The sequence below is a fragment of the Manis javanica genome, chromosome 6 (genome assembly GCF_040802235.1).
Source record: "Manis javanica isolate MJ-LG chromosome 6, MJ_LKY, whole genome shotgun sequence".
Classification (NCBI taxonomy): Eukaryota; Metazoa; Chordata; class Mammalia; order Pholidota; family Manidae; genus Manis; species Manis javanica.
In genome coordinates this window covers 36,414,371-36,433,149 of record NC_133161.1, presented here as the reverse complement: position 1 = coordinate 36,433,149, position 18,779 = coordinate 36,414,371, and the positions used below count along the sequence as shown (strand labels likewise).

The window sequence follows — 18,779 nt, the reverse complement described above, 5'->3', positions numbered from 1 at the left end:
TTAGGTCTATATTCATGCCCACATACCCATGTTGAGGATACAGGGATTCATCTAACAGCGGTGAAAGGTTATTTCTTATTGCTAATTGATAGGCAATGGGCCTCCATACCTGTGGGCAGCAGGATAAACCACGGTCCTGTACAATAATATTATTCATCATACTCACTCTATGAAAGAATATGGGGGATGGGTAGGATTTAGTCCTCAATCTACCCCTCTCTATACCACAACAGAATTGGGTTGAGGCCATCACTTTTATGTAAAATACCTGTATCTGTGCATGCTCTTATTAAACTGAAGACTAGAGTTTGATACCTAAAGTATGCATTGCCTGGCTAATGCTCTTCCTCCAAACTATAATCAAATATATGATCACTAAATAAAGATCTTTGAAATGCTCTGAAGTCTTACTGAATTATTTAGAGCAACATATGTGAAAAAGCAGAGTAAAAGACTAGGGAAAGAACTGAGATGGATGTTCCCTCTTCTGGAAAACCCCTTTAGGACCCCCAAGGCTGTAGGTACCCCCTCTGTGTGCTCCTATAGCACAGTCGCTGCGACACCTCAGCCTTCGGAGAGGATCTGGCACAGAGAAATGCTCAATAAATGAAGTTGAATGAAGGGATCAAGCAGAACCTGGGGAAGCAGAACTGAGTTCTGATACTCCACTCTGGATCTTCAGCATTATCAAAAACAATAAATTCGGACTCCAACTTATTTCGGAAAGATGTAGATGAAGATGTAGTATGGATAAATGAAGATAATGTTAGGGGTTAGAGAATGATGAGGTGACTTCTTAGGAAGGAAAGCACCACACAAATTTGAAGTCTGACTCTCAGGAGCCTATTTGGGCGAGCAGCACATTTTCAGGAAGTAGTGAGCTACTTCCAGCTTCTGAACAAGTTTTAATTTTTAGACGTGAATTACAGAGAACAAGTGAGAATCTGTACCATAACAGCATGTGTTCCTAATTCATAATGTGTGCAGTGACTCATGGTGATTATAATAATTCATTGTGATTTCTATTGCCAAAAAAGCATATTATTGTTTCCTGAAATACAGATTTTCACTTTCTTTCCTGAGCCCCAGTAGTAATGATATTTAATTATCACCTTAGATTTTATTTATTCCCAATATGCTGATCATAAAAGCATGAAAGGAAAATATTTATAGTAACATTTCTAGTAATCGAAAAATCAAGAAAAGAAAATAATCTCCATTGAATCAGGGACCTTAAAATTGTGCTAATTATAGAGGTTTAATATATTAATTACTGACTTGAATCTAATGTCGAAGTACATCTTCTATTTCAAAGTCATATTTATATACAAGCAATCCGAATTGCATGTTTCAAGCCTTTATTAAAGTAGAGAAGAGGCACTAGAGAACTATGTATTTATTAATCTTGTGAATTTATTATAAATAATCACAAATCTCAAGAGAGTCATTTCACTGAGTGCTTTCTTATTTTAGTTCTTTGTCAAACCAAGGACTAGTAACTGAAATGAGACCAGTTTTCAAAAGCAATTTGTTATATTGGATGAGGTTTTAATCAGAATTCTTGTTAAACTCCAGCTATCATGAAAGACAGATGCTTTGTACACCAAAATGAATGAGGGCTTGGTGAATAATTACTGAAAGTTCCAGTTTAATTACAGCATCAGAAGAAAATGGTGTTGTTCAGGATTCAGTACAAAGAATGTGTTTTATCACCCACCACCACTATGAGAGATATGTAAACCCCTTCTCAGCTTTTCCTTTCAACATAATTTTCTTAAAAGCTTCAAGAATGATTTTGAATGAGGCAAGCTAAAATCTATCAGTCACTAATAATACATTTCAAACCTATATATTTCTATGTTAACTTTTCTAAATCGATGATCATAAATAAATTACAGAATCTTGTATTTGGCTATCAGTTCTAAAGCATTCGTATTTAGTTTTAGGTGATACACGGGCATAAATACAAGTAAAAGTATACTGTGTAGTAGAAAAATGTATTGCTGAATGATTTTTGCACTTCTGAAAGAACTGCAAAACATTTTCCAAGCACAGTGAGCTGGTTCTTTCTTCAAAAAGAAACACTTTATAAATATACTAGGTTAGAAAATGACTAAAATCCATAAAATACTATAGAGAAAACAAGTGTTGGAATTAAAATCCTAAAGTAATAAATCTTTCTCACATATTGTCTCAGTGGGTGAACACTAGGTACAAGCAATTCACCCTGTGAGTGTGATCACATTCCACTGGCAGGACCATCTCAAAGTCCCTTCACAACACTCCATTATTTCTCTCTCCTCCATGCAAACCCAAATCACAGAATTTAAAAGTGATTAGCTTCCATGATACTCTAATAAGAAACATTTATGAAGCAACTAATAATCCTGAGTGAGCCATGAGTATTTATGAATTAAATCAAGTGTTGAAAAACAGATGCAAACCAGGTTTATTTTCCCAACAGCCAATCAGCGCAGGGTGTCTTACTTGGGAAAGTACTGCGTACAAATAGACAATCATAATGTTTTTTTTTTTCCCCTCTCCCACACTCAGCCCTACTTAAAATCATTATCTTGCAGCTCTGGTTTTAAAATTATTAGGCATGAAGAGTGAGATTTGTTATGTAACACATAGGACCTGACCTAATCAGAGATTAAAATAAGGATACATGTCTAATCATGAACATAATAAGATCCGTTTGCTCGAGTTAGGCAATTACCCTTTATTGCACATTCCACAAAGACAAAGCACTCCTGTGAGACCCAAGCTGTCTTTGTAGCTCTCAGCCGCTTGGCACTGACACCACAGCCTCTGAATAGAACCAGCCTGAGGTAAACGTTACTCACATACTGTTGAAGAGCTCACGGTATGTTTCATCACCTTTGCCTTCTGACATCAGACTGTCCAGTTTGTCAATTAGCTTGGCTTCCACCTGAAACACACCCAAATATTACTCTCTCTTTCCTCCCCCTCGAAGTAGGATTTCTAGGCAAAGTGAAATACATATATCTGCAAGGGTAAAAGCCGGAGTAAATTTTGTGAAAGCGACTTTACTATAAGCTGTGGTTAATAGCAGATACCCCCTTGGAATTCCAGGGGGCTAATTTAGGCAGAACAACATGACTTCTAACTCCCAGCGAGGGAGCACTTGCTGCTGCCAAAGGCATCCATCTAGTTGTTGATAAACACAAATGTGCTTGCAGCCCAGCTTATCATGGGATTTTTAGAAGCTATAAAAACTGTCAAGTCCTATTTATTTATTTTAAAAAGCACTATATATATATGAACATCAGCAAAGTAACATATCAACAAATATTAATTTAAATCTTTGATGTGTTTTATATCTATTTTCTTTCTTAAAACAGTTTGAAGTTGCCCTAATCTTGGCTGAAGTGGAGAACCTGCCCTCTCCATGTGCAGATGGCAGATCGTAGAAATATCCTAAGGCAGCAAAGAAGCAGGTGAGACAGAGAAGCCATGCTTCCTGAAAACTGTAGCCAAGTCATTTGTATCTTCAATAAGGTAAATCCTTTGGGACTTGAATATTAGGAAGGTAGAAATATCCCTCCATCTATCTCAGACAGTGTAAGTGACAAAATGAAACACCTCTGCACAGTCATTTATTAAACAATGAGGGATTGGAGGGATATTGGACTTCGTCAAAGGACTAAACTCTATTATTCTTTGAATCAAATTTCAGTAAGGGGATAAAGACAAAGGGGAGGGAAAGTGCATCCCCTCTATCCCATACAATTTTAAAACAGCCTTTCATGTACCTATTAGTTTTCTTGAAAAGAAGTGCAGACATCGATACAAGTGAAATGCCGTGCTTTTGGCAATGAGAGGGCTCTGTGTGTATATTCAGCTTGCTCATTCAGTTGACAATCATTTCTAATATTTCAGAAAGGCTTCATCTGGAAAAGCATGAAGAAGGGCCAAATCCACACAGGTGAGTTGCACTCATGCTAGGGCAATGGCTGTGTGAACAGACAGTAGGCCAGCTAGCTCCACCCTGAGTGACTTGGCATGGCAAAAGCAGCTGATTTCATATGAGATCTGGTTTTATAATAAGAACATCTGTCTTTTCAAAACTGGAGCAGAGCTATTAGTACCTATGTCAAAGAGAAGTGATAGTCTCATCTTCTCGGAATTTCCCTTGCAAGAATTTCCACTGCTTTCCCTTTATAAATTAATTTTCAATGCTTCAAGCAAAAAAGAGCAATAAAACATACTGTGCATCAAATGCTCAAAACTAAGCCATTCACCAAATATGTAGACCACTGAGAGGTCGATTATTTAAAAAAATCATTAATCTTCTGATTCTTCTATGTTGTGTCCAACTGGGAGCAAATTAAGTCTCTGCCAGTACATAGACACAGACCTGGGAAATCACAGAAGATTTTAGCTGAAAGGGAATCAAACAGGTTTTCAGGGCTTCCCCAGAGGCTCGGCAGAACATAGGACCATTGATGCCCAGGGCCATATGGCTGGGCCTGTGCAGGCCAGGCTGGAATCTAGGTCCCTTGATGGCTGTTTCGGTGCTCGTTTCCCAACTCAGAGTTGAATCTGGAAGCTGAGAGGCTTGAGGAGAACTGAAACACGTTCCAACTGCTCTGAGGAGCACACGTGCTTACCTGTTTAAAATTGCCACTCCGCCTCTGCTCCCAGTCCATCATATCATGGAAAATAGGAATCATGACATTCCGGAGATCTGGCTGGGGTATCAAGGTCACTTCTAGGAAGGGGCCGATCAGGGCAGGGATGAAGTGAAGCTTGTGCTCTCCTAAATTGAATGAAATATTTGAGTTTCAGTACATTTCATTTTAATAAGATTTCAGAAAGTTAGTATTATAAATTGAAAATTACTGCCACAAGCATATCTAATTATAGTTGTCTTTCTAAACAAGAATATATTTCCCTAAACAGATATAGAAACAGTAAATTTCCATGTGCTAATAGTTCTCCATCATTTTTAATTAAAAAACCTTTCAGTTAATAAAAAAGTCATAAGATATAATTAAAAGTTATACAAATCACCAGAAATTGGTTATATACAGTACTACACATTCATACATTACAATTTTTAATTACAATTTTTATGCAGTCATTAGAAATGAGTCTGAGGAAGGACAATATAAGTGAAGTTTTTCAACATAATGAACTAAAAAATGAAAAAGCAAGGCACAATATAGTAGGTATGGGTATGTTTTTCATTTAAAAAAGATGTGTGGGATAGTTTAAAAGATTATATCCCCTATTGTTAACCACAGGGGCTATGTCTGTGGGTGGTAAGATTAACAGGTGATTTTTTTACATGTGAAAAAAGGCAGTTTCTTATCAGTATTATGCCATTTTTATTTATTTATTTTTCCATAAAGTAAACACACATTCGAAATAAAAATCTAAATGGTGGTCCAAAAAAGGAATATAACAATTTTCTGAAAAGACTACATTGTAACAACAGTGAACTCAAAATGATGCATCACTGCCCCCTGTTCTTTCTTCTCCATTAACTTGAGTGTCCTGCATGAGAAACAGACAGATGTCCCACAAGGATAGTTGGATTCTCCCTTTTTATTACAATAAAATATTTTTTAAAAATTAAAAAAATAAAATTTTAAACTAACTTAAAAAGAACAATAACAAAATGATGTATTATCAAGTGCTCGAAGGTATGGTCTTGATAATTCATAGGAAAGGAGAGGGTAGGGTGGGGCAAAAATAGATGACTTCATCTAGCAGATGAGTGTTGAGTTCAGTCTATTATACTGATTAACTGTTAAATCTGTCTCTATTTTTATAATGAGAGAACTGCATACTCTACAATAGCCAAGACACAGAAGCAACCTAAGTGTCCATCAGTAGATGAATGGATAAAGAAGCTGTGGCACATATACATAATGGAATATTATTCAGCCATAAGAAGAAAACAAATCCTACCATTTGCAACAACATGGATGGAGCTAGAGAGTATTATGCTCAGTGAAATAAGCCAGGCAGAGAAAGACAAGTACCAAATGATTTCACTCATCTGTGGAGTATAAGAACAAAGCAAAAACTGAAGGAGCTAAACAGCAGCAGACTCACAGAACCCAAGAATGGACTAGTGGTTACCAAAGGGAAAGGGGTTGGGGATGATGGGTGTGGAGGGAGGGAGGAGGGGATTAAGGGGCACTATAATTAGCAATCACAACATAGGTAGGTCAGAGGGAAGGCAGTAGTACTGCATGGAGAAGACAAGTAATGACTATCAAAAGGGGTTGGGGGGAGGGACTTGATAATAAAGGTGAATGTGGAAACCACAATGTTGCTCATGTGAAACCCTTGTAAGATGGTGTACCAATGATACCTTAATTAAAAAAAAAGACTACTGCATACTCACAAAACAAGTTGGGAAGCTGAGCAGAAGATAGATGCCTTCAAGAAAGAGGATAATTTTATCCGCATTTTTCTTTTCTACCTGTGATCTTTTGTAGTTAGGGTCAAATACACACAGAATCATACTGTTCCATTACTGGTCAGTTTCAGAGTTACATGCCTTCACATTAATTTCTCTGTTTTATTTTTTGTACTAGAAGGCATTATGGTAGCCACAAAGCACAGACATAGACATATATACAAATCTAGGGTGCAAATATATGGTTTACGTGTATATTGACTTTAAAGAGGTTTTTAAAAGGAAGAGAAAATGAAAGAAAGATTTTGGAAATTGTGAAAATATGATGAATGAGATCAGAGATGGGCAAACTTCAATGCGTACTTAAGGAGTCACTGTTTCTGGAGACTGGAAGGGCCTTTCTTTATTGAAGTATAGTTGATACACAATATTATATCAGTTTCAAGTATACAACATAGTGATTCGATGTTTATCTACATTAGTAAATGCTCCCATCAACTAGTGTAGTTACTATTGTAGGACCCCAACCTCCCTGAGAAATAAGTTAGCCTAAGAGTGGCCATCTTGAAGCCCAAAAAGCCATTCTGATATATGACTCAGAGGGAACAACTGAAACCAGGTAACTCCTCTGGAAAAACAAGTTAATCAATCATGACTGCTGGCAGCGCTAACCTTTCGGTTAGTTAATCATAAATGCCGACCCTACCTTGCTAAATCACCCTAGCAGTAAGAGAATGATCCTATCTTGCTACACCCCCAGGACGTGGCACCAACCCAGAAATCATAGGTTTGAAAAATTACTGCCTTTGTAGAATTGTTATCTAATCTGTAACCATGGTAATCCTTTAGGGCTGAATGCCTCGGAAATCCTATATAACCCCTTAGTTAGAAGTGCTTGGGGTCCTCGTTGAGACCCGCTGCATCGGGCTGACTTGGACCCCAGCTAGTTGGCTTCTGAATAAATTCCTCTTGCTTGTTGCATCAAGAAACGTCTTTGGTGAGTGATTTGGGGCGGCGCCTTCCTCAGGGGAATCCAACACTATGTCAATATAGAAAGATGTTACAGTATTATTGACTGTATTCTCTATGCTGCACTTTCATCCCCATGATGAATTTATATTATGATTGAGATTTTATGCCTCTTTATCCCCTTCACCTATTTCACCCATTCACCCCAACCCCTCCCCCATGGTAGCCACCAGTCATTTCTCAGTGTCTATGAGTCTTTTGCTGTTTTGTTCACTTTGTTTTGCTTTGTTTTTGGAAGTGCCTTGGAATAATCTGGCCATCTTTGGAAGGATGCCCCCGTCCCTTTTCTCAGTGTTATGGGACATTTAGCAGGACCCAACTCACAGGCCAATGTGAAAACTCCTCTGTATTACTGAGGTCATGTGGTCCTTTCCTCTCTCTGAGATTTCATCAGAAGTGACTTAATTGTTTCTTGCCATCTCTAAATCACTTTTCCACACCCATTACAAGTAAGGAAGAAAACTGGCTTGTGGTTCCTTTTCCTTTCCTATGTTTCTTTTTGACCCAAGCAATATTTCTCCCAAGAGCCTGCTCAGTTTTCCTCAACAGAGCTCTAACACCTCTTATTCATCAAAAGAAACTTCCTTAGTAATCTAACCTTGTATATTTTCCTCTAAAAGAATAAATCCTTCCACAACTGACAAACTCATTGTGGCAGAATATACAGAAAAGTCAGTTCATAGCTCTCCTCCCTTATTTCCCCCATCTTCCCAACATGACCGGTTCAAGCAGGTAACCAGCAGCCAGCCTGTGCAATTCCTTTCCTCAGTCATCTTTGCCAGGGCAGAAAGCAGGATCCACCTGAACTCAATCACTCTTGCTGTCATTTGTAAAAGCCTAAACCCACTCAACACTTATTCAAGATTTCCTGGCAAGTGAGGGGATTAAAGATAAAAGAGGGAAGGAGATCCCTGTAGGGGCAAAGGCTGGCAAGTCCTGAGATTAACAGGCTTTACATCTCTCCCATGGCCCTGCCCCAGGAAACGGCCCCAGCCGTTGAAGTCCAGCCATAGATGCTGTGCCCCAGAAGAGCCACAGACCTAGGGCCACGCCCGCAGGGTAACAGCCATCCTGCCTTGTGATTAATAACCAGGAGGGCCTCACTGCTGCCTTGCGACTGTGCAAGACGCCAAACCTTTGCACAGCTTTGGGGAGGAGGAGGCATGGGAGAGGCAGGAATACTAACTAAAACAGAGTTTCCTGACCGCCTAGATAGTCCTTCTGTGCCTGTACTGGTGGGATGGGATTCAGAGCTGCTATATTACAATCTTCATTTTTAATCTTTCCTGAGTCTGGCATAATGGCATCATTAGCATGCAACTATTTTACTTACCACCATTTGCTTGAGTATTTTTTAATTTGTTTTTTAAAAAATCTCTTCCATTTATGGACATTTTCCTGATTTTTTAAAATAAATGTATTATGAAAAAACTCACACAAAGACACAATTATAAAGGACACTAAAACAAATCTGCACATATGCATCATCAAGCTTCAGTAATTATCAATGTTGTTGCTGATCCTGTTTCACCTGTCATATCAACTTTTTTCCCCCAGGGTATTCTAAAGCAAGTCTGAGACATACCTGTCCATACATCGATAAGCATCTTGAACAGGTAGGGCATTTTGTAAATATAAAATACAATGTCTTTATCACACCTAACAAAGACAAACAATAATTCCTTAAATTAATCTAAAACCCAGTCTATATTAAAATTTCCCTGGTTGCCTTAAAATATGTCATTTACACAGTTGGTTCCTTCAATCATGATCCAAACAAAGTCCATACACTACATTTTGTAGCCTGATTTTCTATTGACAGTAGAGAAGCCACACCTACATTTAAATCATTGTGTAGGAAAGCATGAGAATAGCCTTATTTTCTGAAAACATGCTTTGGGAACAGGATCCGTGCAAACCGGAACACATTCTCCACCATAGAAAATTTAATTTCTCCCTAATCAGCAAAGCAAAATCTTGAGTTATGTATGGCAACAGCAAAATAAACTTCATTTAACTGATTTCTTTTTAAACCACAGATTTTGTATACTTTTCCCATCTCTAATTGTCAGACACATGGTCTTGTTTTGAAGTATTCAGGGCACCTGCTCCTGGATGGCTGGAGTTTTATATTTATACACACAGAACAGCCTGCTAGGGAAGTACTGAATTTTCTACAGCAGTTACAAGACACTGTGTTTGCAAATGTGGAAGAAAGAGCCCACTTTATATTTAGTAAGAATGTTAGTTCAATGGAAAAAAAGGATAAAAACCTAATCTTGTGGTACAATGAATGCCAAAGGTTGAACACAGTGGTGAAAACCAAACCAACCTCTTCCTTTGCAGACTATTCTTGTGGGAGAAATGTATAAAATTTGGGCAGGGGTTCTCTCTTGACAGAACATTTTTAGTCCTACTCAGGAAATGAAAATACTGAGCAATAACACATTTACAAAAAGGTGTTCACTTTTAACTCCTTGGTCTTAACTATTCAAAAATAAATGATCAAAACCACAATGAGATACCACTTCACACCCATAAGGATGACTACTATTAAAAAAAAGATAGGCAAAGATTTGGAGAAATCAGAACACTTGTGCACTATTAGTGAGAATGGAAAATGGTAGTAGTCACTGTGGAAAACAGTATAAGTATGGGGCTCTTCAAAAAATTAAGCATAGAATTACTATAAGATCCATTGCTCACAGTTAAATCTAGGGGATATAATGGTCCGACTTGAAAATCTACAGATTTATGTTTAAAAGCAGATAACCTCAATAGAATGGAAAAACCAATATTTCTAGCATGTGGAAGAGTTTCCACACTTATGATGCAAACACCAATAAAAAATTAAAAATATTGCCCAATAAAATTTGTTTCCAAATTAGACCAAGTGGCCACTTTCAAGTGGCAAAAAAGTATATTTAGTGACTCCGGGCATTTCTTCTCTTCAATTCATTTTCTAAAAAACAGTACTTTTTGTATCTAGTAAAAAGTATTGAAGATTTTGATTTAGGAAATCATAAAAGCTTACTTGCTTTACTAAGACATGATGAATCTGTCTTTATGAAGCTTTTTCTGTTTCACAGAAATTTGACAAAAAGTTTAAAATATAAGATTTTAAAATGAAACTCTACACAGGCAAGGGCCACTTCTTCTCATATCCCACAAATAGTTTGCACATAGCCAGTGCTTGATGACCTGTATTAAACTGAATTTATTGTCCTGTTCCATTATAAATCTATAATTATCTGAATAAATGCTCCACTGGCTTTTAAAATACTCAATATGACACATTTATAAGTAAATCAAATTATAACTAATATATTTTTATATTCCTAAGTAACAAGCTGACTTACGGTCTATAAGGGATGTTCAAATAGTACCCTGATGACTTAGCTTTGCTTATCAGTTTGTAGGAATATATGTTAGAAGAGAGGCTTTAACATTTCTGAACATTTTCCAGTTCTAGTTGTAGAAAGTGTGGTAGTACTGACCTTTAAAATTAACCTTATGTTTTGGAGCATCAGAAAAGTCAGGACACAACCCCTGGGAAATAATTCAGAAACCAAGGAACATTTATTTACACTCACCCTATACTCGAACTATGTCATGCTGGGAATTTGTGGTTGAGTTTTAAGAGCCTTTTCTAACAGTGCTAGTGAGGTGCTGTTGCTAGTCTTTAGGGCCAGAAGAAAGGGGATGGTGTCCACCATAGTGCTTTTCAATCTCTAGCCAAGTGCACGGAATCACCTAGAGAACTTATGAACACTCAGATGTGGTACCCCACTCTGAGAAACTTGGTCTCAGGAGGTCTGCAGTGCAGCCAGGGACTCTGTGATTCTTACAAGCTTCCAGGTGAAGCTGATGTGGCTGGTCTCTCAGTATCTCTGTCTAAAGCGTCCTGACATGATTATGTGTTATGGGGACCAACATGCTCCAGAGATTTCCCACATTCTCTACATTTCTGAAGAAAACAAAGAAGTTATTTAACATAAAAGTCAGAGAAGTAGAAATATTTTTGTTTTAAAGACAAAATAGAGAGGGAAAGTTTATGCAGTATACAGAGATGTCCCTAGGGAGACTAAAGGTGCTGCTTTATTTAGCAAGCAGAAGGTCATGGCCCTAAATGGATAGCTATTCTGGCTTGCATAAACATTTCTAGGGAAATAATCATATGTGGCGATGCTAAGATTTACCTAGAAGAGCTAACCTGCCATGTTGCCTAGTATTCTGGTAACTCAAATGAATCTGTCCTGGTCTTATCTGAGCCTAAACAACCACAACAACATTTCAATGCATTATTCTCTAAAAAACATCTTGCAATGCCCAATACAATATGGACACTACAAGGGACTTGATCTACTTTTGAAAAACAAGGCACAGAAAATCAGCAAAACAGGAAGACTAAGAGGATCTTCAAATAAGACAGACTGATGCTATTTCTGAGCTGAATCTAAATACAGTCATTTCTTCTTCTTGGCTGGTTTTAGATACTGGAAGTTGCTTTCAAGATGCTAATTCACTTGTTTTCTGAAATTACCAGCAAATATTGAACACAGACTCAACTATGTATAACAAAGCTTCCTTCAATTGCTGTATGTATTTGGGGGATATATATATCCTAGTCAAAAATCACTCTGTAACATGAGTTGAAGTAAAATGATAATGGTCCTATTTTCCCTTACAGAAAATAATGCTGCTATCTCCCAAGTTGTGCTGGGATGAGCCCAAGAGAAAAGATACTTTCAGATCTTTAAATATTCCATTCAAATAGGTCCCTACTTTAATAAGCCACAAGGAGAAATCATAGTGCAGTAACAGCAAATGAATACTATAAACTTGCATAGTTAACATACCAAATTAAATAAGTTAAGACTCTCTAGAAAGAAACCCTATGCCAATGAGCTTTTAAAACTATTTTCCAAAGTATATTCTTTCCTATGCAACCAGGTCTGTGTCATCAATTTGCTGGAATAATATGCATTACCTGCTGTGGCAGATGAACAAAATTGGATCTGCTCGTTCCTCAGCAGCTGCAGATGTTTTTAAGTCCTTTGGCTTTACTCTTTATGATACAGGCCCATGGTTTCAAGTTTCTGAGAGTACTGACACTTCAGTCACTGTTTCATGGAGTTTATTCTAAATCTGTTATGCTTCCTAGCCTCAGTTCAGAGTTCTAGAAATTCCGAGTTAACAATTGCCAAATCTGAAAAGTTAGCTCATGGCTGGAAGTGTGTGAATTACTGGAGCAATGCTAGATTACAAAATGCATTATTCCTTGACAATGAAACACAACCTAAGGAATTAGTTTTCACCTTAGTCAATGCCAAAGTATCAATTACTTTCTACAGATATCTTTAGTGATTTATACATTTGGTTTCAAATGCTGTCACTGGTACACTGCCTTTCTTCCTTTGTACAGGGATGAGCTGGAAAACGGAGGGGACTTCTCTTCACTACTTACCTAGATTTTGCCACATGCTGAAAATTTCACAACCCATTGTTACACGCATGTCACCATATCTGAAATGGAACAAAAAGAAAACCTGATACAAAGCCTCCAGAACAAAACAATATTTGTATCTCTTTAGGATACAATCTATCATTCTGAATTACAAGGCAATTTGTTTTTCATTAATGATGTTTAATGTAGATATCTTGATGCTTCTGATGCAAATCCTTTAGTAAAACAGACTTGTTTCATAAATTTTGCTTCTATAGTATTTTGAATTCTGAAAGACTGAGGGGAAAAATGTATAAATAAGCTCAAAATATTGAAATTTCCAGAAAAGACTGCTTCTTTCCTCTTGGTCATTAACTCTCCAATGTGATTTTTAATTATGTACATCTGATTTATGAATTATTTGACCTAAACATGCTTTAAAAGGCACAGGATTTGATTTACCTTTTATTCCCACCTAATTATGCTCTGGTACTTACTTTTCTAGCACCTTTTTCTTTTTGGAAGGTGTAAACATCTCTAATTGTAGACACAACTGGTTTATAAAAATGACTGCCAGGTAAAAGTAGGAATCCCATATCTAAAACAAGAACAAGGTATTTAAATATTATAGTGTTACAAAACATTTATAGGTGAAGTAACGTGGTATCTTGGATCTGATTCAAAAGTGGTAAGTAGTTGGGGATATAGTTGAAATAAAAGTTGACAAGAGTTGAAACTAGAAATGGGTTGTATGGGGTTCATTATTCTATTCTCTCTACTTTTATATGCTTGAGGTTTTCTATATCAAAAAGTAAACTAAATAAATATTATATATTTATATATTGCTTGAATGCCATATCTCATATTTCCTGAGCTCTCTGGCATCTGCTAAATGGTAGAGATGTTTTGCTTCCCTTATAACACATCACAGTATCTCCAAGGAGGCTGAGGTATAAGTTGGATTACTTTATTCCTGTGTGAATTCATTTTTGGAACTCTTTATAATGTAGGACTAAAAAAAAAATGCATATACTTCTTTGGATATGCTAATTGCTTTAAATTCAGACAGTATATAAAAATTCCCTGCCCAAATAAATCTTCTGAGTCTATTTTCTTATACCAAAAACAGCATCAGAAAGAGATCAGAATAAAATTCCCAGAAATAAACTTAAGCAAAAACATGTAGGACATAAAGGAAGGAAGCTACTTCTCTACTGACACCATGTAAAATTAAAGATAAATAGGGGAAACATTATAAAGAATTAATATCTTTTATACATAAAGAGCTCTTACAAATGAAAAAGAATATAATAAAAACCCCAGCAAAATAATGATGTCAAAATCAGATACTTCACAAAATATGAATTGTAGTCAATAATTAGTCAACTAATAACTAATACATAACTAATACAAAATGTAAATTAATGTTAAAAAGACTATTCCCCTTATCAAATTGCCAAAAAAAAATTGTCTCTTTCAGTATTAGTATGTATATAAGGCAATCAAATGTAACTGATATAACCTTTGACTCAACAATTCCATTATAAATATTTATCAACAGAAATAATTAGGAACATATACCAAGTTATATTATGTGAGAATGCACATAAAAAGAACAATTTATAAGAATAAAATAAAATAAACAACTTGAATATTAAAAAGTGGAGCTCTAATTATGAAATTTTGATATATTGGTTATTGATAATCGTAATATGTCCATTAAAATCCCATTGGTTTTTATAGTTTTTTGCTTTTTTACATTTTCTGGTTATCCAATAAGGGAATGTCATTAAATATTTAATACAAAAAACGTTATTTTAAGAATAATAATAAAGATGCCAAGAACATAAAACATCATAAAGAAGGGAAGCCAACATAGGTAATGCTCATCTTTGTTTACCATATATCATTTCCCACTTAAAAAATACTACATCAAGAATTCTTTGGCATGTAAGCATATCACATTATATCACAGATATACAAAGAGTTCTCCTGAAAGAATTTTGCTAATGTTTCATTTGTTTTCTTTTCATTAATTCATTATAAATAATGGGAAGATGGAGAAAAAAAGGAACTAATGAGTTTACTTTGTAAATATTTTCTTCATATGAACTCTATTTTTAAAAATGTCTTAAAAACATATGTTCTAAGTTCCCTTTGTCATGCATGGGGAAAATAACAAAATTAAAACTGATAGTAACAACAAAAACCAATCTCCTTTCAAGCCATTATCATTTCTGTCAGGTTGATAGGCATGATTATAGCCCTAACTTGTTCACAAATATAATGAAAACTCTTCTAATATTATTCATAATAAAAATTAATATGGCCAAAGATTAATTTGAAGTATCTGGAATAAATTTATTTTCCTATTATTAAGAGAAAAAAAGTCCATTAGGTAATTTCCTGAAGTACAATGTGAAACGTTTTTGCCAAAGCTGGACAGTCATTTAAATGGACACTTACCTTATAATCAAAATTTTCACTTAAGAAGTTCTTACGAAGTGCATCTGACAGGTATAGAACTGTTGTAATAATAACACTAGTGATAAAAAAGAATACATTTTAAGTTATAAACTTCACATTAGTGAAAATCATTTATTAGATAAGAGTAAAAAGCAACTAAGATCACAGAAAACCTTTAATAATCATGTGGAACAGTATTAAAGAATTAATAGGTGAAATAAAAAAAGAAAAGAGATGTTGGAGGAAAATAAGAAAATGAAGTCTATCACTGAAGTGGGGTTCTTTGTAAAATGATACATATCTAGGAATTCATACAACTCAGAAATGTATTAATCTAGATGTTTTAAGATTTTATTGATTTCTGAACAAAGCAAAATTAAATGAAAATATAATATTCATGTTTGATTAACATGGAAAAAAAGTGGCACTTTTTAAAAATAAAACGAAATTGAGTCCCCAAATGAAATGGATAGGGTAAAATGATAGAATACAATGAGTATTCCTTAGACGTCTTCTCTCTGCTCTCCCCTGCTATGGAAGGCAGAGTCCTCTCTCATGGTGACAAGACTGCCACTAAGGAAACAATTACAGACTGTGAAATTGTCTATAACCCAGTACTAAGCTGTGTGAAACTGGCTAAGCTGTGAAACGCTGGTGAGCATTATAGTCATTCAGAGAATGGGGCACCTCAGAGCTGGAGAAATAGAGAAAGCCTGACAGAGAGGGCTTATGCAGTCATGTCTATCTTGCTGGGAAGATTAGAAAAGAAAGATTTGGTGAGCATTCTGGGTTAATTCTAGAGTTATATAATTTGCTCAAAGTCTGCTCCTTTTTTGCAGCTGTAACAGTAGATATTCACAACCGAATACATTTCCAGTTAGGTTTTTTAATATTAGATACAGCATTATATTGAAACCAGATAGGCCACTCCCCAAACTACAATAACCCAAGCACCAGTATATAAAGGGTTGATACTCGAAGCCTCTTTGGTCTTTTCTGAGATGCTTGTGTAAAGGTATGCTTGTGATGATGAGCCTCTAGGTCTCACTCTAGGGTTTGGAATAATTAGTTGTAGGACCTTTGGTAAAACAAAATGAAACAGAACAAGACCCCACCAACTTCATATTTGGGCTATTCTACTGATAAAATATAGACTAGAAGGATATTTACTAGTTATAAGAATATTTATAGTTTTCAAAGGACATAAATGTTAGTTATTGTTATGTGCTCGAAAACTCATTATTAAGCCTGCTCATGGGGTGGGGTAATATGAATGGGATAAGGGGTAGATGGCTGAATGTGAAAGCTCAATGTGAAGAAAGGAAAAGAGAAGAAAACCACCATTTCTTGGGCACCTGCTCTACTATGAACAAACACAGTGGTACACACATGTACATTTTATAGGTCATTTATGTCTTCAACAAACCTTACTACGGAAGTACAAATAAAGCCTATGAAATTGAGAAGTCCTGCGGTTTCTTTAGTCCCCAAGTGGCAGATACCATCAGTGAATTTCATATCAAAGAGATAAATCATCTGTGAATAACAGTATAAAATGGCAATTTTCTAGAGACTGGCAAAGCAAAGATAGTCAGTAACTGAAGAAATTGCTAAGGTTCCCAAAGCAGTTTGTTTCAAACTTACTATATGAAACTGAAGTTAATTATCAGAAAGTGGAATGCTATCAGGCAAGGAAGCAGTTCCTTGCCCAGCATCTAGAAAATCACTGGACTAATCAAGTTAAAGAAAAAAATTGTGCATCCTTCATATGTGGTTCTAAGCACAAATGTTCTGCCTTCACATTCAATGGAGAAAAACACAGTTGCACTATACGTGAGTTTTACGTAAAAAAGCTTTTGGCCCAACTCTAGCTTGGATTGTTGTTCAGCAACAATAACCTCTAGTGTTAGTGGAACATGACATCTCTGGGATTCAGACTATTGGACTGAAGGTCCCAGGAAGGAGCCAACAAATCAAGTTGAGAGGTTCCAAGTTCAGAGGTTATTCCACAGCAAAGATGACCCATTTGTTATTTACATGCTGGGTCCCCAACACGCAAACAAAACTCACAGCTTCTTGAACTGCACTTGCTGGTGAACAATGTGGAGCCTCTCTGGCCGTAGCATGGACCAGGGAGTCTCAACCTGGCTGCTCACTGGAATCATCTAGGTGCTTTTAAAACACAGACCATACCCCAAGAGATTCTAATGATTGGACTGGGGTGCAACCTGGACATCAGGATTGTTAAAACCCCCAAGGGATTCTTTTATGCACCCAGAGGTAAGAACCGCTGTTTTAGACACAGGAGTGCTTCTTAAATTTTAATGGGTCCCCAGTGATCTGGTTGAAACGCAGATTATGATTTATTCGGCTAGGGGTGGGGCCCTCTTTCCCAACAAGCTCCAGGGATGCTCATGCTGTTGATCGGCAGCCCACCCTTTGAAGAGCAGGGTTATCTACAGAGGCTTGAGTCAGAACACCATTCCAATGAACTCTGCTTCACATTCTTTGGGCTTCTATAAGTTTAGGCTAATGACTGTTCTTATGGTTCTTTAATGGGGCATGCAGTCCTTGCTCTAGATTGAACATTTCATCCTCTTATCAAGGCTGCTTTATCATTAGGCACAAGAGGCATGGTGTTTAGGGCCTATAAGCTTTTCAGGGGCTTTGGAAAATACTGAGACCTGGAAAAATGTTATGGGATCAAAAATTAAAACTGAAAAATAGAAACTAAAAATCTAAGAAAAGTTAATTTTATGTCTACAGAACACAACATCGATTTCATTAATTGTCCAATTTAATATTCATGCAACTTCTATTGTATTAAAAAATTATAGGTTACTTTTTACAACTTCACAAGAATTCCTAAATATACAGAATTGCTGAGAAATCACAACCAAATGGAATTAAATGGTTTACTCATAGGCCAGTAATTTACAAAGCGAAATGTAAAAACTGTTTTTCATTTTCCTTCAGTAAAATATATCTGTCTAATGTGGCATTCAGGTCTATTCAATATATTTGATATGATGAAGGATAAGTCCTCCAAAAATAAGACTTTTCAGGGCTAGAAAGATCTGAAAATGACTCTACTTCAATTGTTTTTCATTTATGCTCATAATATTCAGCCCAACTGAATATTCATCCCAGAGCTTTTTATGGTAACTCAGCAACACTGGGTTGGTTTCCTGGCACACTGGTCCCCAAGTCAACTAAAGGGAATTACATATTATTGCTCCCTCATTGTAGTGGATACCTGTGGTGTTAAGGGATCTTTCTTTACTTGTTTCAATTTATCCTAAACCATGTGGCTCCTTTGGTTTTATTCTTACACCCATGACTCAGTTTCTGAACACGAGGACATTTCAAATCTCAGTGCTCCAATTCAATAGCGAAGAAAGGTTTGCAATCTGTTACTACAAATGGTCAAATTACTAGTAT

At 36.2% G+C, this 18,779-nt stretch overlaps 1 protein-coding gene across 3 annotated transcripts in view; it reads right to left on the bottom strand.

Annotated features, from left to right (window-relative positions):
* The window catches only part of DOCK4 (dedicator of cytokinesis 4), a 401,868-nt gene that overhangs the window by 49,776 nt on the left and 333,313 nt on the right, over positions 1-18,779 (bottom strand). For all 3 annotated transcript variants that reach the window (XM_037027398.2, XM_037027395.2, XM_037027396.2), the window contains exons 28-32: positions 15,339-15,414; positions 13,370-13,470; positions 12,894-12,952; positions 4,635-4,783; positions 2,847-2,932 (exon numbers count right to left, since the gene is read on the bottom strand). In XM_037027398.2, coding sequence (XP_036883293.1) covers positions 2,847-2,932; positions 4,635-4,783; positions 12,894-12,952; positions 13,370-13,470; positions 15,339-15,414 — 471 coding nt within the window. The remainder of the gene's footprint in view (positions 1-2,846; positions 2,933-4,634; positions 4,784-12,893; positions 12,953-13,369; positions 13,471-15,338; positions 15,415-18,779) is intronic.